Below are 24,885 nucleotides of genomic sequence, written 5' to 3' on the forward strand. Positions count from 1 at the left end.
AGTCAGTTCCAACAGAAAAGATTACGAGGAAAGTTTTGTAGAGCTTGTTCTATCATTCTTCTCTTATAGAGCTTGGTCTCATACTCTTAATTCACACGTAACGGTCTCATATTCCAGAATCTCTTATTCCGCTGCTGACTGCTGTACTCTTTCACCAGGAGCATGAACTCGGTTCTTGAGTTTCACAATTTATTGGGGATTCCACATCAGCTAAAGCAGTGTAATCTCGTTTTCTACATATCATCATAGCTGTGTATAACAATTTTCTACAATATAGTCTTTAGACACACGACCTTGTCATTGGTATCGTGATCTTTTTCTTTCGGCTGGTTGTCTTGTCATCAGCGAAGACATTGAGGATGCCGTTTGCGTTGATGTCAAAACAGACAGTGATCTGAGAATTACTACGTGTAGCCAAAACATGCGTCTTTATGGCAAGAAAGATCTACATTTGTCCAAAGTTCCTAAACAAAGATCTAAGCTCATTCGTCTCTTATCTACTCTTATCTCTTTACTTATATGCGTGTGAACTCCAACTATCAAACAGAATGACAAGAAAGATTTAAAGGTTTTCTATATGTTAGATACCTGACTAAGAATAGTTTTACTTCGATGCTTGTGCAACTGCGCATCATGCTTGAAAACATTGTCTAGAATAAACAAACATAGATATAGAATAAAAACGAGACAAGTGACCTCAGAGGTGTAAATCGAATGTATGTACATGGGGAAGAAGTAACCTAATGCTTGCCTCTCCACAATTGAGTTTGTAAGTGGAGCTATAGAAATGGCGTTCAGAGCAAAACACAAACGTAGAACGATCATTAGTAACACACACCTTAAGAGGTACATTTCTACTTATATTTTAAAACTAAAGCCTATCAAAAACAAAACCCCCAATCAGCAATAATGTGTGCATATATCAGTTCTACTTCTTCTTTGGTACTTTAGGCCGTGACCTCATACTGGCTCTCCTTGCCACATCCCACGCCTTCTGTGGTGCGTATACACCCAACTGGGACGCAAAGAAAGATTCATAACCTGGTGAATCAAATGCAAAACCAGTGTGCTTGGAGAGCTCCCTAGGCAATTGGGATATCGCATAGCTTCTCGCTTCCTGAGGTGTTAGCTCGTTTTCTATCTCCAGGTGATCCGCCTTGCTTGCATCCGACTCGTGCCTATGAATTTCTTGGACGATCTGATAATCATATGGGAAGAACCATCTCTCAACCCTGCATCAGTGAAATCATAGTTTCTCTCTCATGTCATAACCATTACAAAACATCCTGCGTACGCTTTATTTCACTCTTGAGCAAAATAACAGCACTGAAACTGATAATATCATGGTTTTACTTACCCTTGGAAGATGAAATCGCCTAGAAGAGAGACAACGGGAACAAGCAGCAATGTGAAGTAGAAATAGAATGTACTCATCAAGACATATATGACAAAGTAGACATTTTCCTGCGGAGACGAGTAAAGAAATAAATCAGATTTACTAAGTTATAAACAAACAAAAGATATACTCAAGGAAAGGAGTGGGAAGGTGTTACATTTCTATCACGTGATGTCGTAATCCCGCAGTATACGAAAGCAAAAACTAGCCATGCAAGAATGCTCCCACCGACTGTGATATAATGCCATCTCGTAATGGAGTTGCTCATCAAAAGAATGCGCACGTTCACCGCAATCACCAGACATGTGAAAACCAGTGTGCTAACATCCCAGAGACCAAATATTTTGCCTGATGAATTTATAGCACCAAAAGATGAAGTGGTCACGAAGAGATAGCAGACGAGGGACTGATACACAGCAGAAGTAGCCCATACTGCCACGACTCTCCATTTGAAAAACGAGTTACGTATTCCCTCTCTATACAGTTCTGGGTATCTCTTCGAAAGGGACGCACTCACATCCTAGCAAGAGCGCAATACAGAAATGAGATTATCAAATCCAGAAAATGGAAATAGTCCTAATGGTCAAGTAAGTTAAGATGGATATGCATATGTTTTAAGAGATCGAGAAAAGCTAGTACCTTCTCAAACAGCCCAAGGACAATGACAGGAAGAGCAGTGAAGAAAACGTTATACAATGACTGGAACCAATCATCGTAGAACCTTTGACCAGAAAATCCAGTTCGAAATGTGAACCAAAACTGAGTCAAAGTGAAGGTAAGATTCTTGTAGAAGAAATACATGACCACCTGCCAAGTAAGAGATCATTAGAACATTGACCAAAAAAACAAGAATGTTATTCCGCAATCTGCCAAGTAAAAGATCATTAGAAGTTTCAAAAAGTTTTGCGGCAAAAGACAAACTCAACCTTGCAGATTCTAAGATATGACCACCGTCCATGGACAAGAAGTAAATCAGTTAGAAATCTGAACTGAGCGATGGCAAAATCACTAGCCATCACAGCTTGCATTCCCTCCATCCCACTTATTCCTATACCAACATGAGCTGCTTGAATCATGCTAACATCGTTGGCACCATCACCAATACTAAGAGTGATCTTTTTTGCGCCTTTTCTCACCAAGCTTGTCACCTGAAATTACATCACATATATTAAAATTTAGAATGCGGTTAAAAGAGCACATAGAACCAAATTACTTAGCGGACATGAATTAAGTGCCAGAAATTCAAACCAAAAACTGCGATTACCGATTTCAAAATCAAAGCCACAAAAAAAAGTAGTATATAAGGTCTCTCTTTAATAAAGGCTCAACCTGTACGAACTTATTTTGAAATGGACATCTAAAGTTACCTGTGCTTTCTGTAACGGAGATACACGGCAGCATACAACTGACGTACAGTTCAAGCTCAAATTGAGCAGCGTTACGCGTAAGCTCGGGTCTAATGCATACATTAAACACTTCCCATCAATAACGAGAGCCAATTTTGGTCCAGCTACAGTATGCATATAGAGTTGAGCTTCTTCAAGGCTCTTTCTCAACTCCTTCTTTACTTCTTCTTTGATAACACGAGCAATCTCAACTTGATCACCCTAACATCAAAAATATTTATGAACAAAAGATAGTTAAACCGATTGAATCCACGCAAGAAAAGCTATTAACAGTAAAATAATTACCCTTTCTTCAGCTTCCCTGATTGCATCCGTTTCAGAACTGATGATAAATTGTTTCATATCATTGTTGATCAGGTTGCATGCTGTAGCATAAAAGAATCGAAGAGCAGATATTTAAGTAGCAAGAAGAAAAATAAGACTCAAGAGCAAAAGTTGTGTCACACCCTACCATAAGCAATATTAATAGCCGTTTCCATTTTGTCCCCTGTTAACACCCATATCTTAATTCCAGCTCTTGATAAGGTCTCTATGCAGTTAGGCACCCCTTCCTGAAGTTTGTCTTCTATTGCAGTTGATCCGATGAGGGTAAGATCCTTCTCGATAAGTTCTGCTACCTTCATGGATCAAAACACTCACATTCATTAGCTATGATAAAACTATTTCCTGGTGACTCAAAAACTGTACTATAAGGATATAATCACTCTCACTACTGAAGGACATAATCACAGAATATTTTTTATCCCTAAAAAAAAACTAGGTACGAAATAATAGAATACCTCATCTAACTTCTTCTCACGGTCACGCAATGCAGATTTTGCCTGGATGAATTTTTCATTCCAACTATCATAGGTTTCAGGGTTTAAATCTCTATAGGCGAGGCAAAGGGTACGCAATCCAGAAGATCCGAAATGTTCCAAATGTTCTCTTGTAACTTTCCGAACATCGTCCATACCATCAGCCAATCTCTCAAAAATTACGTTATCTGCACCCTGTGGACAAGTTCCAAACAATGATCAAAATTTGACACTGAAGTACACAGAGAACTAAGTATACTTATAGAGCTATTACCTTACAGTAGAGTACCAGCCTTCCGTCTGGGTAACGACATACAACAGATTGGCGCTTCCTTGTACTGTCATGCATTATGTAAATTTTAATGGTATGCATAAAACACGACAAAGAGGAAATAAACAAACATTTCACTGTCTTATAGACCTGTTGAACTCAAGAACGTTTAGGATCTCATAGGCCACATCTTGAATCTTTCCCATCTTCTCTACATGAGACTCGCGAACATACACCGTAGTTGGAGTACGCCTGAAATTACAAGAAACTAGTCTCAAACATACTAACAGAGATTTGAGAAACAAACATATATATGGGGAAAAACTCTAAAATTTGAAACAACGGAAATCATGGGGTAAGTTAACTAGTTGCAAATTGTCATCTTGTCTTTCAAAACTGAAATGTAATGAGAATCACCTGTAAAAGAAGAAACCAAAATTCTTTGCGGCAGTAACTAGGGCAGCTTCATCTGGAGATGCAGCTTGATATACGATCTTTTCAGGAGACTCATCACCTTCAGGAAGGACTGTATGACAGATGGCTAGGCATCTAAAAAGTTCCTACAAATATCAAAAGTACAACACCTTAAAGTTAAATTAATATCTGTATGTTTCGCATGCCCAGAAATAGACACAGTAGAAATCTAAAACTCAGAATAAGAAACTTCTCTAAACTACAAAAATTTCGTTACAATACTTTTAGATGCTTCAATAAGAACCATTCTGTAGTTTTTAGTACAACGCTTCCAGAACAAAGAGCTAGAATACAGGCAGTGGTTGAACGTTTGAAGCCAAAAAAAACCTTTCGAGTTATTACCTTACAATTTCAAATCTCAACACCTATCAAATACACAATTAAGCAAAATAACATTATAACCTTACAAGTTCACACCACGACACCTATCGCAGACCTAACGTTTCCATGAAAGGAAGCAAGAACTCTATAACCCCATTGTCTCTTAACTATTACAATAACATATTGTGAAAAATTTCTCTATGAAATAAAAGTAAAGCACCTTGCAAAGATCAGGATTAGGCTCATTTCGCCAAGCTCCCCGCATTAGCCTTGGATCATCAAAATTAAATCCCTTTTCTCTTATTGCACCAGTCGACCGTTCTTCCTGAATATGTTCGTAAAGATGCAAATTAGACATGATTCCACTGCAACATAATGCACTACGCAACTTCCCCATCTGAAAAGAAATAATACCTCGTGTACTTTTAAGCCATTACGCTGAGCGATTCCTCTTTCTATTTCAGTGACACCACATCCATAACTTATTCCTCCAATTGAACATTTAAAGAACTCCATCAAATTTCTTGTCAGCGTTCCAGTTTTATCAGAAAATATGTATTCCACCTGAAAGATACCATAGTAATTGTAAGTCAGTAGAATAGTATCAAAGTATAAATTCTAGAGACAGTTCGATTATAAGGAACAAAGCGGTTTATATATATATATATATTACAAGCAACAAATTTCCGCAAGGATTAGTATTAACAATACGCGACATGGCCTGATAGCTACCTGTCCAAGCTCCTCGTTTAAATTGGAAGTCCTGGCCGAGGCAGGGGTATTGGTTTCAGCATGATACATATTGAGATCTCGGTTGATAAACTGAGTCGACTGGATAAACTTGATCATCTGGGTTTTTTCATTTAAGGAGAGAAGATAGAACCACTCAGAATGCCAGTAACTGTAATGCGGATAGTTAAAATAGGATACTAGGAACAACGTACCTCTATGGAAACATAAAGGGAGATCGGTATAATTGATGAGAACAGAGTGATTAGAGTGAAGAAGGTGAAAAACCCTATCTGTGGAAGTAAATAGAAGCAATATGGTAAAAACCGGAAAACCATAAATAGAGGGAATCAACTTCAACTATACAAAGCTATTTACCGCGAGTCTGTTACGGTATTCCCAATCTGACTTCTGAAGACCCAAGTATAGGTCCTCACGATCCGTCACAATTGAACTGCAAAGTTAATAATATAGATAACTGTATGGCAACAAGACATGGTTCAACAATCGAAACAGGACTTGATAAAAACAAGATCGACGAGAAACCATACCAGCCTATAGCTCCAATTAGACACATTGTGATAAGGACACAAAATATTGTAATAATGAGTTTGTCAAGCTTCTTTTCCAGCGTACTTCTTTTGGAAGGAGCATTCATCGCATTCATCATCACCTAAATAGTTTGAATTTACCATATAACAACATCAGACTATGCGTAGCATACAATGACGTAAAACCAGAGTAAGTCTTTGCAATCTTCTTTTATTTTGAATGAGGTTTAGGAATACATGTATCATGTATGCTATAAACACATGTTTTGTAAGCTGGTTTCGACATAAAAAAAGCTTCACAACAGCTTACCTTCGTCTCATGGCCAGTAAAAACGACAGCTCCAACTATGTATTCTGTGTTTCTAAGACTGCATCCCTGAAAATGTAGATTTCACAAGTCTCAGAATATTATTAAATTTAAGGGTATAAAGCTCTGCACTAGATGCATGGAAATCTATTCAGTAAAATTTTGAAGGCAATGGATATAAAGTTCCAAGAAATCAAGATATCTCATAAGTAGATCACAACTTGATCCATAAAAGAAAAAGAAACAGTACGCATAACCAAGTCATAAATGCAAAAAATAACGCACAAAAGGGGAAAAAGAAGCCAACAGCAGAGACAGTCAATCATACACGTAATAAAAGCTGGTCGGGAGAGAGAGGTAACGTCTGCTTTTGTATTACAAGATTCCCGGTGAAAGTGTACAGAGAATTATTCGGTTGCTCACACTGAATTTCACCTGCATTGCAAAAGACACCGATGATGGAGAAAGTGAAGACATGTGTAAAACAGTTGCAACTTGCAACACAATCATACGGAGATGAAGAAAGGAAAATAAAAGCTAAAAAGAAGGAAAGTCGGAGAAATCACAAATTAAGTCTACATGTATAATATAATTAGAAAAGAAAATGGATAAGAGACAAGAACATGTATCACCAGAGTCAGAATGAGCCATAACAACTCTTTCCGCAAAACAAACACTAAACAAGTGGAGAAAAAACAGACTGCTATTTAAGACTTTGCTGCCATTAGTTCTGGTGATGTTTCGATCCTTACATCAGGGATTAAGGATGTGATATAAGAATTGGCAGGGTAACTACAAAAGAGTAACCTGGCCGAGGTGAACCTTTCTTAGACAGTTTCATTTATTAGCTTTTTAGCCAGAAGGTAGTGATCCAATGTGTGATAATAAAATATACAAGTAGCTCTACAACCAATACTAAATCGCCTGAACCCACTAACTTTATCAGTAAACTAGTTCGTAGAGTTTTACGTACTAGACGTCACTTCACCTCTGTCTACGAAAAAAATCTTGCATGAATCCAATCAAAGCAATAGGCTAACCTCTAAGGTGACAAAAAAAAAGCAATAGGCTAACCTCTAAACTCAGAAGCTTTCTCTGGTACCAAGTAATCCCATGTCCTTTCAAGGGCCTTTCTTATTTTTAAATTTGTTTCTCCATCTAGATTTGCAGTCTGCACTCACGATAAATAGGCCATTGAGTGACACAATAGGTAAGAGAAGATCTTAAATAGCAGCTTTTATCCTGGAAAGAAAGAAAGCACAATATTTCTTGAAAGGGGTAGTCGAAGACGATGCACCTCAACATAGCAGATACCATCAGGATTAGTGCTGGACAGGAAAAGAATATCGGCTGGAAAAAACGCATCTTGTTTTATCTGCAAAATCAAGAATCTTATTTAATTATTATGGATCTTAATTCAAAGATAAACAAGATTATCAAATCAAACTATAAATTAGAGCTCTGAAATGTAGTCAACACAAACAGATTTCCTAAACAAAGTGTCCTTCGCCAAATGTCAACAAAGCTGATGTTTGATAAATATTAACTCATTTACAAAGGAAAAAAAAACACAATTAAACTGTATGTCACGGAGGAAAGCAGCACAATGATACACATAAGTCACAGAAGGTAACTGAACCCTACCAGAGTAACAATTATGCAGTAAGTACAAACAACTAAACATGTGTTCCAACAACCCACTGCAACACACAACACTAAATAAAAAGGGTAACCAGAGAGAAATACATCTCATCTTGTTAGAATAAGAAAGATTAACCTTGACAATATCTCCAACTTGTAACTTTCTCCAAGGAATAGGTACCCACAGTTGGTCTTGTAGGATCTCCACAGTGGTATTATTTATGGACATATCATTTTGAAACCGTTTCTGCACCAAATTATGCATAGAATGATTTAGAAGCTGAGACACGGGTGGGTCTTGAAATTATTCTACTCTAAAGCAAGGAGAAAGGGGGAAATTTCTGCGATTAAAAAAGAGGAAGAACAAAGGAGTATCCCTCCTCTTACCCAGTCTTCGAAAGCCTCCTTAATAAGAGAGACGAGAAGCACCATTGACAAGGGAGCTACATTAGTTATTGGACTCACAGGGCTGCAGGAAAAACAATCTAAATCTAGTTAAATAACAGCACAGATCATGCATAATTAATCCTCAAAGTTCAATCCAACTAAAATAAGAGGATATAATATGAAATAAACATAAAAGAAAACTTGAAAAGATGGTCAAAGTTATACAACAATAACATCCCAAGGAAGTGGGAGGAAAAAAACGTACCTTATAGGTGTCATTGATAGACAGGAGATTCCAAGAAAGTAAATGTTTGCAATGCGCCTAAACTGTCAGGGAGGGAACACATTGCAACTAAGATCTATCATCATCCTAACTTAGAGATCCAAGCAAGAAAGAAAGAAAAAACCATGCGTATATTTATTTACCTGTTCAAACAGACCCTTGGGCAGAAAGGTGAAAACATTATACTTCGTTGTAGAAATTGAATTACCCTGAATTGAAACAATCACCATAAAATAATCAAACACACATATTATTGAAAAAAAAGAGAGAAAAAAATCAGATCGAAAAGCACAAATTCGAATGCGCATATTCGGTAACGGATTCGGAAAAATACCTTGAAGCGGACGGGCATATTGGAATCTCGATCATTGCAATAGACGGTACGATAAGAGGGAGCCTGAGGCTGTATATGACCCAACGTCACCGTTCGAGACGGCGTCCGCCGATGAGTAGCCGACGACGACGAATCGACGCTTAAATTACCCGATCGAACCATTCCGATCCAACAGCGTCAGAAATCGAATATCCGACTTGACTATATATATATATATATATATATATTATTCGTCTCCTTTGGTTACGAGATCTGTTGTGATCGACGTCCGGTAGAAAGTGGAAAAAGAGAGGACCAGAGCAAAGACCAGCCTCTCTTCCGTTTCAGCCTTCTTTTCTTTTCTTTTTTTTTTTTGGTTTGAAGAGTAATGCTTCTTCTTCGTCAGAAAGTTGCTGCTTCTTCGGGTTGAAAGTAAATAATTTAATTGAATTTTTTTTTCAACTTTTCTTTTTTTTTTCGCATTTGTCGATACGTATTTCTCTTTCGGGTTATTCTTACCCAAAAATCCATCCGCGTTAATGCAAGAAAGAAGGAAATACCTTCCGCGTTGATAATTCTTCACGCGCCTTTCGAATACCCACATTGTTGCTAGTAAAACTAAAAATATAATTGTCTTGCAAGATTTTTCTTTAAGTTCCTGCAGACAAATAGTAAAATAAAATTGTCTTACCAGATATAGTATTTCTCATTTTTGCAAATAATTCTGAATCTCGAATCTTCGAATACAAATAGTTTTAATTAAGAAAAATGTTATATGATATTTTTAGGATGATGTAAACTACATCGTTAGACATGAATTTTCATAAATTATTCAAAACAGAGCAAATAAAACTGTCTTATATAAATCTTTATAAATTAAATAGAATTTTCAGATATAATATTTCATAATTTTCAAATATCTTCTTTTAGACGCTTTTTAAGTCTACATTGTGTTGTATTTGAATTTAATTTACATCTAAAAATCTAGATTTTGAGATGTAAAAAAATGTATAGTTTCAATACAAAATTTTCATCTCAAAATGTATTTTTGATCTTTTTATTATTTAAAAATACCTTTTTATTAGTAAAAAGTTATTTAAATGATTTCTTTAATATATCCGACGGAATGTTTATGTTCGCTTTTATACTAAAAATTTAAGTTATGTTTTAAAATGGTAGTTTATTAGCAACTATACTTGATAATCATGTTATCAGAAAATTTAACATATTGTAAATAAAATCATCATAAATAATATATATAAGATAGTGCAAGTAAAACCATCATTAATACCTAATACAAAATAGATGTAACTATTAGTGTTAAAATGAAAATTTTTAATCTTCTTAAATGTAGTCATTAAGTTAAAATTGTAGTCACTAAACTAAAATTTTAGTATGATAAATTTAATTTCTCTTACATATACGAAAAAATAAAATAAATATTGAAATAATATATAATATATTTTAGTAACTCATATCTAAATAATCATATGTAATAAAATTTGTGACATATACTATAGTCTATAGTTTTAATTATGTGTGAAGTAAAATTAATATTCTAACATTTTATTCATTTAAATAATATTTAACAATATAATACAAAATAAAATTTTAGTTTCATATAATGATACGAAATTAATAACCTATAATGATAGTTATTTTAGATTTTTTTAGAATGATATGTTTACTGGACCTTTCCAATTCTCATAATAATACTAACATCGACAAATATTTAGCTTGTGGAAAATTTAGTATATAATGTATTATTTTAGTAATAATGTGATGAATAATTACTTAAAATTCTGTGAATATAGAACCTCAAAAAGCAAGAAAATATGCAAGCTGATTCCATTTTATACATTTTGGGTGATCAAATCCTAAACCTTAAAAAAAGGAATATGATTAACCAAAAGAAAGTTTCATAATATAAATCATATGACATCCCCTATATATTAAAGGATAAACATTTAAAAAATTATAACTTGTACTTTGTACTAATTAAAAAAATGTCATGCTGAGTTGTCAGATCATTGGAATGCTAATTTTGCTTACGTGCCGGTTTGAGAATCAATTAAGAATCTTGTTTAATCCAAATTAAATTATTAGGAAATGTTATATTATATAGTATGTCCATTATAGACCATTCATTTATCAAATTGAAATTTATTATCTATTTTTCCTTAAATAAACCTTGTGGAATTACCTAATGTGATTATATATATATGTGTAAATTAGTGATTTTAAATAATAAATATTTTCTAACAATATGTATACTTTATATCATTTTTGTTTAATTCTTTATTATTAAAATAAATCACACAATTACATTAATTATATAATAAAAAAAAATTTTATATATTGGACTTTGGATTTTTCAAAACGAGTATAAATTACTATATTAAAAGCCTCACATAAACTTTTGAGAGCAAGGTTTAATTTTTTATGTAATAATATACAATGATTTTAAAACTATATGAATAAATAATTTTATTTTAATAGGTGTTTATGTTAATATATATATATATACATATTATCATTTAAATTAAAATATATATCATGAAAATACATACTTATATTTTGATATTTGCATTAAACATATATTGAAAGTTAGTATTTTAATTTTGAATTCTCCATTGTTTTTTAATAATTATAAATTATTAAAACCACTAAACATCACACAGTAAAAAATAACGTTGGTGTAAAATTTTGTTATAAAAATATGCAAATAATCATAAAATCATATGATTAGAAACCTCATTTAATAAATATAAATACTAAAAATATACTATATATCCATGTTAATATCATTTACATTTAATTATACGTGATATACATAGATACAATTGATTTTTTGATATATTTACCTTAAAATGATTGTGAACAAACAAGAGTGGTCGTTTAATTTATATGCGGACGCCATTTTGTTACATAATAGTAACTGATTTCTTAGTTATTTAATATATAATTATTATTTTATTATTTAATAATATGCAGAAAACATAAAATAAATAATAAATATAAAACATTTATTCTGCACAAGACGCAGATTTTAACCTAAGTATGTATCTTTTTAATAACTTTAAATATTAAACATTTTTAAATCTCATGCCAAAAAAAAAAGAACAAAATGAGAATAAACTCTAAAATCAATATTTATATCGAGCAATAACTAAAATGAAAAAAACGACATAAAAAGAGAAAAATATTGAAGACAGATAGGATTGGCACGTGAAAGTAAAGTTCTTATAACCATAATTAATTTTTAAATTGCTAAATCATGATATAAAATCGAACTGACATAGTTTAACCAAATAGTATGTCTGAGATTCTTCGGCCTAAACGTTAGGTTCTTATGCTCTAAGTGATTTTTTGACCTAAAATATTTTAAAAATGAGATCAGTTTATCAGTAAACAAATTATGTAATTAACAAAATTTTATTTTTTTTAAAGGCCAAAAATATTTATTCGATCAAGAATATAAATTTTATTTTTTCATTTTTTTTTCTTAAATAGTTTTCATATAAATTCACTCGTATCCAGATAAGGCACAAGGAATGGTTAATTATGAGCCGGATACTAAACTGTTATTGGCTTTTACTTGGAAACTAAATTGTTTATCGAAGTTGAGACATTTTGTTTGGCAAGTTATCTCAGGCATCATACCGGTTGGAAAAAATTTAAGGCGAGAGGCACTAAGTGTGCCACTAGGTGCAGTATTTGTGGAGCGGAGGAAGAATCAATTAACCATGTGCTTTTTCAGTGCCCTCCAGTCCTACAAACATGGGCTTTATCAAAAATTCCATCGGCGCATGGGATTTTTCCCACTTTTTCAGTATACACTAATTTGGATTACCTTTTCTCACGACTTCCAAAAAAATTAATTTTAGTAGTTTTCCATGGAACATGTGCAGTATATTTGGAAAAATAGAAAATAACAAATATTTTAATAAAAAAGATGGAAATCCTCAAAAAAAACTTCGGATGGCTGAGGTAGAAAGTGAAGTGTGGGTGGAAGTTCAACTTACGATTCCTCAGATAAAAAGTGCTCCCCCAGGTGGTTGATTGGACTTCATTGAGATGTTCCAAAGTTTGCTTTATAGATAGTGCCTGGAAAGAAAAAGATAAATTCTTAGGACATGGGTGGTTCTGTAAAACCTTGGACTCAGAAGAAAATATGATAGGGGCGATGAATCTCCACAGAAGCCTATCAGTTTTACATGCAGAATACAAAGCTTTGATATAGGCTATGGAGTGCATGAAAACTCTTGAGTATGCAGATGTAGTTTTCGCAACATATTGTTTTCAATTGGTGAAGATGGTGTCCTCATTTGACGAATGACCAGCCTTTTCTACACATTTAGAGGAGTTTCGACGTAGTAAAACTTTTTTTCCTACCTTTAAGATCCAAGATATATCAAAAGCAACTAATTTAGTGGCGGAAAAGCTTGCACGTGGTGCTATGAGTTCTCTTTTTGCTGTGTTTTATGTTGATTCTACGCCACCGATTTGACTTCTGAATCGGTAAAACATATATCATAGATTTAGTTATTGTTGTAAAAAAAAATTCACTCTCGACAAGGTACATATCTTTTATCCTAGTTTGACCGTATAGCCTCCGCGCTAAAGCTGAGCGATTAGGAGATTGGCGCGTGAGAGTTTAATGAATATTCTGATTTGTTTATCAAACCGCCATGCTGGACTGGTTCCGGATTATTTTCGTTGTCGTTAAGACACAGTCGTTTAAATTTATTGATTGGCTGTGTATGAGGGTTAGGTTGTTGAACGACCGATCATGTGCAGACACCAAAAGATCGTGGAATGAACAAAATACGAATAGGAGAAAAGAATTAGCCTAAAGTACGTCGTTTTCGAGTTTTATTGACTATAACAGTCTAACAGAATTAAACAACTAAGTTTTCTCCACAAAATATTGGTACGTGAGATTGTTTAATCCGGGATAATCGTTAGATGCATGATGTTTACATCATAAATACAGCAAATAAGCGTTTGACCAGAAATATAATAAAGCGTTAAGTTGAATAATGGTTTCAAACTGCATGATAAGAATTTTTTCAAAAAAAAAAATCTGCATGATAAGAACGACTTGTAAGTAACTAGTGTTGGGCATGTTTATTTCTAATGATTTGTTATTTGTTTCATTTTGATTCAAAAAGTTCAGATATCCGTAAACAAATATTAAAAATATATCCGTTAAAAACGAAGTAAATCACAAATATTATAAATTTTTATGTCGGATATCCAATCCGCTCCGACTTTTATACAAATATATTATATATGTACAATTAACTATAGAAGTTTACATGTATAATTTTATAACTATTATTTTAACATAAAACTTTATTATTTTTATTTATAAAATTATGTATATAAGTATCAAATTAAAAAAGGGAATAATTTCTTCTAAAATTTTATATTCTATAAGAACATTTAATTAATTTTAAAAATATATGAAACACATAGTTTTGATAATCTTTATTTTATATTTTATATTATGTTAAAGATATGTTTTGAAGATAAACTTGTATAGTTTTTTTAAATTTATTTGTATTGAACAAAGTGAATAAAATATTTATGAATAAAATATTCATAAATATTTAAAAAGTTTTTTGATATCCGAAAATTGGATATCCCTATTTTTTTTGAGGCAAAGTAAATCAAAAATTAGATATTCGTACAATACGAAGCAAATCTCAAATATTATAAATTACGGTAGTATTCAATCGACGTCCACCCCTATTGATAATTAAGTAAGATAACTTTAGTAGTTCAATGGCAGTTGAAACTAACAAAAGAAATCATATAAACATTAGATATATCTCTAGTGAGCCAAACCAAATTTAAATAACAATTAACAACTATTCACGGATGAACAACATCAAAATCTGAGTAAGGTTTTACTAATGTATCTCCAATAGTTAACCTTATTTTCTGCTTTAAAATGAGGTAAAATAAAAATGAGTTTTCATTTTGTATCAATGGTTTCTTTCATTTTCCCTTCAAAAAGAATAATTTCAAATGTATTATGTTATTACTATTTATTATTAATTCTAATAATACATTATTTTATAAAAATTACAAGTTATATCCAAATATGATTTATTTTCATCAGATTTTCCGCCAAATCACAAAATCTTGGGTTCTTGTCAGAACCGTAAAATTGTGCCTTCGGCAAAAATCACAATTTTTTTTGTTTTCTAGCCAAAATCGCAAAGTAAGTATTTTCACAAAAATTTCAAAATGTGTTTTCTCACTTACCACAAATTCATGTTTATCGCCAAAACCACAAAATATTGGTTCCTTACCGAATTTTGCAAAAGCAAGTTTTTCCACCAAAATGCAAAACGAATTTTCTGTCAAAACCACAAAATTGTATTTTTTGCTAAAATGGTTAAATCTTGTTTTTTTTTGCCAAAATTACAAAAGGTGGTTTCCACCACAATCACGAAATCAGTTTTTTTTCACCAAATCCACAAAAACGAGTTTTCGCACCAAAATCGATAAATTTTGTTATCCTATTAAAATCTAAAAATCTTCTTTTCCATACTAAATCACAATATTTTTTTTATCAAAACCACAAAAACGAATTCTTTCGTTAAAACTAAAATATCGCATTTTTCTCCGAAACAGTGATGTCTTGTTTTTAGTCTTAAAAGAGAAACCATCTTTGTCGGAATCCATAAATGTACTTCCCAACGAGAATTGAACCTGAGTGGAAGAGTGCCTAGGCACTCCTTTATCACTAGACCAAAAGCTTGTTGGTAAATACAGTTTGGGAGAACTTCAAGTGTACCATGTTTTTTTATACCATAATTCATGTTTAACTTCATTAAATAAAATTTTCACAAATACCTTCTTCATTAAAGATGAAAAAGAGTTTTATATCCTTAATATATCTATAAATAATTATTTAAATAAATAATAATAAAAAATTCTAGTTTTTGAATTCTATGTTTTCAAATTTATATTTTTTAAAAATATTTTTAAATTTGTTTTATTTTATTTGAAAAGTTTTGTTTTTGAAATTTAAAAATTCTCTTCGAAACTATTTTTTTTTTTAAATCAAACTTTTAAGTATTTATTTATATATTTATTAAAATTATAAACCTCAAATTCCAAGAATGCACCCCTCATATCGAAATGTTTAATCAATATTAGTTAAACTTAGGATTATAAGTGTGTATTTTACTCTTTAAAATGAAAGGTAAATATGATTAATGTAAACATAAATAATTGTCTTAGGAATATGGTAGTTTACGTAATTTTTCAAATAATTTTGAGTTAACTTTTTATGACTAGCCCCCACGACAACGGTGTCGCAAATCTAGAAACAAATATCTTAAATATTTTATCGGAAGGCATCTATTATATTAAAACATAAGTCACAACCTTAATTGATGTATGATTTTTTTTTTAAATTGACCCAATGGACTATCCTTATAAATCAGTTAACATTATTTATTATTACTAATAATATAACTTATATACAACATGAATGATATAATTTTGTTTCCTAATAAACCGGAAACATAACCACAATATCTTTTGATATCTTTTCATTTCAATATATATATATATATATATATATATATTAAAAATTTGAAATATCTGTTTAAAAAGATCTAAAAAGGATCTTAATTTTCAAAACTTATATGTAAATAGTCACGCATTTCGTAGTTAGTTTTGAAATATAATTATACATTAATATATTCAGTTATCATTTATAAAATGAAATATAAATATTCTATTATATTTGATCTATTATATAATTACAATCAATCATATTAAAATTTATTATGTTGATCAAAATTTATTAGAATTGAGCTATATATTATTATGCATTAATAAGTATACATTTATTGTTTACAATCCGTCACATATTAATTTGTTTAATAACTAAAAGTAAATTCAATAAGATAAATATATAATAAGAGACTAAAATACATGTGACGGTTTTAAACAATTTATTATTTACAACATGTAAACTATAAGTTATTATATTTGAAATAGTTATAAAACATTAAAATTAAAAATGTATACCATTAACGATTTAAAATAATATATATATATATATATATAATTAAAAATAACATCTGCACGGTTGTGCGGGTCGAGATCTAGTAATTTTTTAAAACATATAAATAAAAATACAAAGATGTAGTGAAATTATAAATATTATATGGATTCTTTAAAACATATAAAGTTGTAACTTCAACATCTATAGGTAAACATACCCTCTAGGACTTCTCTGGGTATAAATTATAAATATAATATTTGTGGGTTGAATTTTGTATGGTTTGAGCTACGATATGCAGGAGTTAACGCTGCTAATGGCTCTTTAGCAGAGTTTTAACTTCTAAATGAACACACAAAAACACAACCGACATATAGAGACGTGGCAGATAAGGAAATAACTAGAGTGCGTTAGGACTTTTCGATCCAAAGGACTCACAGCTGGTCTTGTGAGTTGGTGTTGACTTGGACAACAAAAAAAAACCTCATCAGTTGGACGAAAGCGTTTTCGAGGAGCAGGTGATTCTTGGATCTCTTGTATTTTCCCATTTTGCACGTCTTTGTGTACAACGGTTTGTGGATTGAATCCCTCAGAAATCATAGTTTATTTGAGTCCTTGAGCTTTGCAAAAAAAAAGAAAAGAAATATATATATATATATAAACGGAACTATGAACTCATAAATCCTCCTCCTGTGATTATTGACTACTAGTTTCATTGTTGAACAGGAAACTAATGGCGGAGTCACTTTTATCATTTGGAGTAGAAAAGCTGTGGGACCTCCTAGTCAGAGAATCTGACCGACTTCAAGGGGTTGATGAGCAGATCAATGGACTAAAGAGTGATTTGAATATGTTGAAATGCTTTTTGGAAGATGCAGATGCCAAGAAACATACAAGTGCAATGGTGAGAAACACTGTGAAAGAGATCAAAGAAATTGTTTACGACGCAGAAGATATAATCGAAATCTTTCTTCTAGAGGAAGGACTCGGAAAAACAAGTAGCATCAGGAAGAGTGTGAGAAGATTTCCTCGCGTCGTGGTGAAACGCATGGGGCTTGCTCTCGATATGAAAGCCATAAGCAATAGAATATCTAAGGCGATCCGCGATATGCAGAGTCTTGGCGTGCAACAAGTCATTGTCAGTGAAACGTATGCACAGGAGAGACAAAAGGAAATGCGACAAACTTTTTCAAGTGATACTGAAGACCATCTTGTGGGTTTGGAGGAGAATGTTGAGCAATTAGTTTGCTATTTGACGGAGGAAAATAGTAGCAGCCAAGTGGTTTCTATAACCGGGATGGGCGGTATTGGTAAAACTACCCTAGCAAGACAAGTTTTTAATCACGAGATAGTAAAAAGCCATTTTCCAGGACTCGCATGGGTATCTATCTCACAACAGTTTACAAGGAAGTATGTGTGGCAGACGATCTTGCGGAAACTTAGGCGAGAGTATAAGGTGTTAGAGATGACAGAAGATGAACTCCAAGAAGAACTTGTTCGGCTGTTGGGAATACAAAAGACTTTGATTGTCCTTGATGATATATGGAGAGAAGGAGACTGGGACATAATCAAACCAATATTTCCACGACACAAAGGTAAATATATAAATTAGATACTTCTCTTATTATAGTTCATAGCTTTTGAGGAAGGTCATAAAGCATTATGGCATTTTTTTCCCTAGTAAGTTATGTAAAAACAGTAAAAATTTTTGTAGGTTGGAAGATACTACTTACTTCCCGCAACGAAGGTGTGGCATTACGAGCAGATCCAAAATGTTTCACTTTTAAACCAAATTGTCTAACTCTTGATGAATGTTGGTATATTTTTCGGAGGATAGCATTTCCTAGGAACGACACGACCCGTAAGTTCTTAAGACAACCTTTGAGGATTCTTTTTTTTTTCCAAGTGAAAAAAGAATTATGTTTTCTGCCTTATATAAAATTGACACCAAGGCATATGAAATTTTTTCGAAGACATGAATTTTTTCGAACACTTATTTAGTTGAACAATATCTTGAAAGAATGATTTGTATACTTGATAATTTGTTTTGCAGAACTTAATGTTGATGAAATGGAAGAGATGGGTAAGCAGATGATCAAACACTGTGGAGGACTACCTTTGGCAGTAAAGCTGTTAGGAGGTTTGCTAGCTTCTCAATACACATTGCATCAGTGGAAAAGGATATATGAGAATATAAGATCTCACATCATTGGAGAGACTAGCTACAATGCCGACAACAGCAATTTGGTTTATCATGTATTATCTTTGAGTTTCGAGGAGTTGCCTAGTTGTTTGAAGCATTGCTTCCTCTACCTGGCTCATTTTCCAGAAGATTGTCCAGTAGATGTTGAGAAACTGGCCTACTACTGGGCCGCGGAAAGAATGCCAAAACCTGTGTATTATGAAAGAACAAGTGTTCGAGATGTCGTTGATGGCTACATAGAAGAGTTGGTTAAAAGAAATATGGTTATCTCCGAAAGAGATGGTAGGACTTTGAGATTTGAAAAATGCCACTTGCATGACACCATGAGAGAAGTTTGTCTTCTTAAAGCCAAAGAGGAGAACTTTCTACAAATTGTTCATGGCACCACCTCTGAATCTTCTTCTCAATCTCGCAGACTCGCTATACATCGTCTTGATAAAACATTTAACGAAGAGAAGGAGATAAATAATCCAAAACTTAGATCTCTCTTGGTTATCTTGAAGGACATGAGAACAGATTGGATCATTAAATCAATTAGCCAGTATTGAAACCCTAACAAGTTGTATGCTCCCACAAATGATGAAGAAGGATTTTGTTTTGATTGCAAGAATCTCAAACAGCTCAAGTTGAGTATATGTATGCCAAGGTTACCTGATGCGCAACGCTTCCCTTCTCACCTTAGAAGCATAACTTTACGTGGTTGTTGCTTACAGGAGGATCCAATCCAGATTCTAGAGAAGCTTCTTCACTTATATGATGTCAGTTTATTAAATATATCTTTCTGTGGGAAGAGAATGGTTTGCTCGAGCGGTGGGTTTCCTCAGCTGCATAAGCTTGAATTTGGTGGATTAGCTGAGTGGGAAGAGTGGATTGTAGAACAAGGCTCCATGCCCTTAATTTCTTCAAACTCTGACTATTCGTGATTGTCGGAAGTTAATGAAGCTTCCTGATGGGCTGAGGTTTGTCACTTCCTTGGAAGAGCTGGATATGAACACTCATACATTGGAATTTTGGAAGAAATTGTCCGTAGGAGGAGAAGAATACTACAAAGTCCAACACATTCCTCTTTTGAATATTGTCTAACATAAAGAAAAGGGTAACTTTCCTCCTTTGAATTCTAGCATCAGAAGCTCATATCTGTACCTTTTGTTGTTTTAGAGAGGTGAAGCTGTGACAAAATCCAGTTTTGCCAAGATATTTATTTTGACAAAATGTATCAAATCTTTCACAATCACTGTTTTTTTTGGAGTAAAGAATGTTCTTTATTTCTCTTTCTGTTAGTTTTGTATATTAGTGATCACAAGATTGGAAGCATTCAACATAGACTGCTACTTTCTGTATAAATGATCTATATGGTCACTCACATGAGGAGTGGTGATATGGAATGTCTTAACTGATACCTTGGTCTGTGAGCTTTCTCGAGTGAGAAGGTTTTCACGGGCCTCTGGCATTAACTACTCATACGTGGACATGTGTTGATTCAAAATAGGTGTGAGACATATGTTGTTTTTCTAATAACTACTCTCTTAAAAAATCTCAGTCATATTCTCATAAAATTTCAAATAGCCACCGAACTAAAAGTGTACCTCCTATACAATCAAGTATCAATATATCATATAAACAAAACACAGAACAGAAAAATAAAAAGAATCATACATTAAAAACGGGAAAATCGCATAAAAAACCTCGAGAGTAGCATCTACTAACACTTTAAACTTTGAAGTTTTTCGACTAGCACTTTAAACCTTTAAAGTGGCATTGGTGTTATAAAAAACCTTAAACTTGACTTATTTTTTCATCAAGTAAAAAACTGACCTGCTATACAGGTAAAATGATGATGTGTAGGTTTTTTTCGAAAATAATAACTATTTAATTAATAAAATTATTAAAAATTAGAAAATTAATTAAAAAATCAGATAACAAAATAAAAAATCGAGAAAATTAAATAAAAATTCAAAAAAGTATAAAAAAATTTAAAAAAATAAACAAAATTCAGGAAATTAAATAAAATTTCAAAAAGAAGTAATATTAAATTAAAATATATATAAAATTATATAAAATTCAGAAGATTAATTATAAAAATGAAATAAATATAAAAATAATATTTTTTTGAAAAATAATTATTTAATTGATAAAATCAATAAAAATGAAATAAAAATCAGAAAATTAATTAAAAATTCAGATAACTAAATAAAGTATAACAAAATTCAGAAAATTAAATAAAATTTCAAAAATAAGCAATATTAAATTAAAAATTCAGAAGATTAATTATAAATTAAAGAAAAAATACAAAAAAATAAAATGAAAAATTCATAATGCTTTTTAAAATTAGAAGATCATTTTTAAAGAAAACAAATATATTATCGTTGACAATAACAATTTCAAACGTATCACTGGTGACGATGGTGATTTCTCATATAACCATTAACAGTGATGTTTTGACATATTCATAATGATAGTTTCCGATATCATCGTTAAAAATGATGGTAAACATGTCAATAACTATATTTTCGACAACCATCATTTATAACGGTAGATATGTGAAGGTTTTTTAAAACTGTAGATATTGTTTTGAAGATTGTTGTCAAAAAATTTTTTATAGACGTATCTACCTTTATTTTTAACGATGATATCGGAAATTATCTTTTGAGAGACGTCAAAAACGTCACTGTTAATGGTTATGTGAAAAATCACCATCGTCATCAGTGGTATGTTTGAAATTGTTATTGTCAATGATAATATATATATTTTTAAAAATAATCTTCTAATTTAGAAAAGCATTATGAAATTTTCATTTTTGTGTGTTTTTCTTTAATTTATAATTAATCTTCTGAATTTTTATATAATTTTCTATATTTTTAATTTAATATTACTTATTTTTGAAATTTTATTTAATTTTCTGAATTTTGTTTATTTTTTTGAATTTTGTTATACTTTTTTGAATTTTTATTTAATTTTCTCGATTTTTTATTTAGTTATCTGATTTTTTAATTAATTTTTATTGATTTTATTAATTAAAGAGTTATTATTTTCGAAAAAAACCTACACATCATCATTTTTACATGTATAGCAGGTCAGTTTTTTACTTGATGGAAAAGTAAGCCAAGTTAAAGGTTTTTTATAACACCAATGCCACTTTGAAAGTTTAAAGTGCTAGTCGAAAAACTTCAAGGTTTAAAGTGTCAGTAGGTACTACTCTCAAGGTTTTTTTTGCGATTTTCCCCATTAAAAACAGAGTCAGCTGGGATTTTCCGTTTTCTCTCTACAGTAATGGAGGAGGGATCTTGTAGCAAAGGCCTCACATCCATTGAATCAATCTCTTCTTCAGACATGTCCCAGAAGAATCCTCGGTGAACTTCTTTGAGGAATCTCAACACTTTTGCCAATGCCCCTTTCTCCTCACTCTCATCTCTCATCTTCTTCTTCTCATCACATTCTAAAGATGACTCGCTGAAATACTCGTACCTTGCTATCTGCACCAAGTTCTTCTTGTGATGAGGCCAAACACTGAGAGTATCATCCACAATGACAATCCCACGCTCATCGGCCAACACAAGATCAAGGGTCTTGTTCACGCCAGGACTCTCTCTTCTGCTTATAACTCGATCCCCGAAATAAGTCTTGTCCGGATCGATTAGGTCCAGCACGAGCCTAGCGTAATCGCAACCGCCCTTTGTGTAAACAGACATAGAGAACATCTCGCTGGCTTCTTTCAAAAACTGGTGAAGGAAAGGTCTTAGTTTTATCAATATATCACTGGTGGACCCACCACTGTGAAATCTCCAAAGATCGTTCCTTGAGTCAGCTTCGTCTGCTAGATACTTGTCGGATTCGGAAAGCTGTTGAGTTCTAATGGTGTGGACAAGAGTGTGGTCCAAGTCAAGGACTAGGTTAAGCTTTTTGTGCTCGAGCCACGAGGTCTGCGAGTTAACGCGTTTCGTAATCGCTAAAGCTTCGCGGATCATGAGTTGTTGAATCGCTTTGTTGAGAAGATCGGACGATGGGTCTTCTTGAGACTGTTCCATCGCAGCCGGATCGATCTTCCGCATTTTGGGTTTCGGTAATAGAAGATCAATAGCAGGGTTTTCAACTAAAGACATCGTTCTATTCTCTGGTATTCGAGAAAGGAAGAAAAGAAAACTCTCTCAATCAAAGATGCGACAAACACTATCAAGTCGAGAGTGAATGCAGCGGAAAAAAAAAATTGAAAATTTCTAGAAGATGAAGGTTGAAGACCCGTTTATATAGAGAGTAAGCTAGCAAAGGAAATTTTCCTTTTTCCTTTTTTCCTTTTTTTTCCCAAAGACGCGTTACCTCAACGCGTTAAGTTGCAAAATGATTATTATACCCTTCTTTTCTTATAAAGCGTAATGTAATTTATGAGCCTTATAAACTTTGTCTAATATTATCTACTAGGTGTTTTGCCCGCACATGCGGACATAAATTTCTTATAAATATTTTTTAGTTTATGTCTTATTAATCTAAAATCAGCATAATAAATTATTATTTATGTTTTTTAAATAGTTAAATCAAACAATCAAAATATTTATATATGTCAAATATTATATATGTTTAATACTTATTATTGTGATAAATTTTTTTAAAACACTCATATCTTAGAGATAGTTTAGAAAATATATTTATATTTTTTGGTTGACTAATATTTAATAATAAATTGTTTTGTATCTTAATTTTTTTTAACTTTTATAATAAAATATTGTTTTCAGATAGGCACAAAAAAAGAATATATATAGAAGAATTATCTTTTTTTTGATAATTCTAAAATATTATTTTGTAATCAATTATTTAATATAGCATATAACATATAAACTTTATATCATTAAAATAAATTAGTGAATAGTTAGAAACTAATAGTAAATTAATAACCAATCTAAAAGTCTAAAACCTAATAAAAATATGACAAATAAGAAAAACTAATATAACATATAAATTTAATATTAATAAAATAAAATTTGTTTTTATTTATATAAAATATTCATCAAGACTATTATTTTAAATTAATGATTTAGTGACTCAGCTCAAAACAAATAATACATCAATGATAATTTAGCTTAAACTTAATAAAAATATGACAAATAAACAAAATTAGCTAAAATCATGGAGAACATGACAAATAAGCAAAATCACTTCATAAATAATAGTATAGATGTGCACCTTTTTATCTAATAGTCATTTGAGATAATCTGATATATATTTTCATGCTATTTTACTTTCAGTTATCGGTCCATTTTTAGTTCCCTAAGGACTTTATATTTCATTAAGGAAACAAAATACCTCTATGCCAATTGTTTTATATAGATATATAAATAATTAAAAGTTTAAAAATTTTTAAAAATGAAATTCATATAGTTCGAGATATATGATTTCAAAGTCGAACTTTTGATAAAAAAAAATCTTGATTTTTTTTTTGGTAATTTGAAAAATGCTTTTTAAAACTTTTTTTAAAAAATATTTAAAATTTTTTAATATTCACTTTCTATATTGACTTCCAAAACTCTACCTTTAACTCTAAAACATAATTCTAGATTAGTCAAAATATAAATGTATATTTACCATGCATTTAATAAAGTTTCTTTTGATTACTTTTCTCCTTTTTAAACAATAAATTAAAAATGGTCATCATAGGAATTCTCTCATAATAGTTCTCTAATCCTAGTGAGAAACTGAAAATGCTCCGAAGAAGCCTTATTCAAGAAGGGTGATATGAAGGTATTCCGAATACCCCTAGATCCTGAAATTGATATATGAAGGTA

General features: G+C 31.7%; 3 protein-coding genes and 1 pseudogene across 3 annotated transcripts; 2 read left to right on the top strand and 2 right to left on the bottom strand.

The window, feature by feature from the left end:
* Positions 1-656: 656 nt before the first annotated feature.
* On the bottom strand, positions 657-9,334 carry LOC108812569 (phospholipid-transporting ATPase 3). Its single transcript, XM_018584859.2, has 27 exons — positions 8,898-9,334; positions 8,707-8,772; positions 8,546-8,607; positions 8,281-8,362; positions 8,030-8,140; positions 7,550-7,627; positions 7,327-7,423; positions 6,581-6,687; positions 6,256-6,321; positions 5,946-6,067; positions 5,773-5,848; positions 5,610-5,687; positions 5,398-5,514; positions 5,080-5,229; positions 4,886-4,990; positions 4,288-4,430; positions 4,021-4,122; positions 3,874-3,937; positions 3,582-3,794; positions 3,254-3,419; positions 3,088-3,167; positions 2,764-3,003; positions 2,323-2,544; positions 2,036-2,203; positions 1,554-1,916; positions 1,358-1,464; positions 657-1,232 (listed from the first exon to the last, which is right to left on the bottom strand). Exons 1-27 carry the CDS (start codon positions 9,057-9,059, stop codon positions 929-931), a joined length of 3,651 nt encoding a protein of 1,216 aa, XP_018440361.1. The 5' UTR covers positions 9,060-9,334; the 3' UTR covers positions 657-928.
* A 7,938-nt stretch (positions 9,335-17,272) lies between these two features.
* LOC108813321 (probable disease resistance protein At1g59620) lies at positions 17,273-19,664 on the top strand. The gene is made up of 4 exons (XM_018585849.2): positions 17,273-17,426; positions 17,635-18,503; positions 18,623-18,769; positions 18,962-19,664. The coding sequence occupies exons 2-4, from the start codon at positions 17,642-17,644 to the stop codon at positions 19,657-19,659; spliced, it is 1,707 nt and encodes a 568-aa protein (XP_018441351.1). The 5' UTR covers positions 17,273-17,426; positions 17,635-17,641; the 3' UTR covers positions 19,660-19,664.
* On the top strand, positions 19,660-20,470 carry LOC130495520 (probable disease resistance protein At1g59620; annotated as a pseudogene).
* Positions 20,471-22,053: 1,583 nt separating this feature from the next.
* On the bottom strand, positions 22,054-23,310 carry LOC108813325 (RNA polymerase II C-terminal domain phosphatase-like 5). Its single transcript, XM_018585854.2, has one exon. It carries the CDS (start codon positions 23,209-23,211, stop codon positions 22,294-22,296), a length of 918 nt encoding a protein of 305 aa, XP_018441356.1. The 5' UTR covers positions 23,212-23,310; the 3' UTR covers positions 22,054-22,293.
* Positions 23,311-24,885: the final 1,575 nt, after the last annotated feature.

Source organism: Raphanus sativus, chromosome 6 (assembly GCF_000801105.2).
Source record: "Raphanus sativus cultivar WK10039 chromosome 6, ASM80110v3, whole genome shotgun sequence".
Lineage (NCBI taxonomy): Eukaryota > Viridiplantae > Streptophyta > Magnoliopsida > Brassicales > Brassicaceae > Raphanus > Raphanus sativus.

Coding starts and splice junctions, on each gene's coding strand:
- LOC108813325 (XM_018585854.2), bottom strand. CDS start 23,211: ATGTCTTTAGTTGAAAACCCTGCTATTGATCTTCTATTACCGAAACCC.
- LOC108813321 (XM_018585849.2), top strand. CDS start 17,642: ATGGCGGAGTCACTTTTATCATTTGGAGTAGAAAAGCTGTGGGACCTC. Junction 18,504..18,622: donor AATATTTCCACGACACAAAG/GTAAATATATAA, acceptor AAATTTTTGTAG/GTTGGAAGATACTACTTACT. Junction 18,770..18,961: donor TCCTAGGAACGACACGACCC/GTAAGTTCTTAA, acceptor TTTGTTTTGCAG/AACTTAATGTTGATGAAATG.
- LOC108812569 (XM_018584859.2), bottom strand. CDS start 9,059: ATGGTTCGATCGGGTAATTTAAGCGTCGATTCGTCGTCGTCGGCTACT. Junction 6,688..7,326: donor GAAAGCTTCTGAGTTTAGAG/GTTAGCCTATTG, acceptor TTTGCAATGCAG/GTGAAATTCAGTGTGAGCAA. Junction 5,849..5,945: donor CTAATTGGAGCTATAGGCTG/GTATGGTTTCTC, acceptor TTAACTTTGCAG/TTCAATTGTGACGGATCGTG.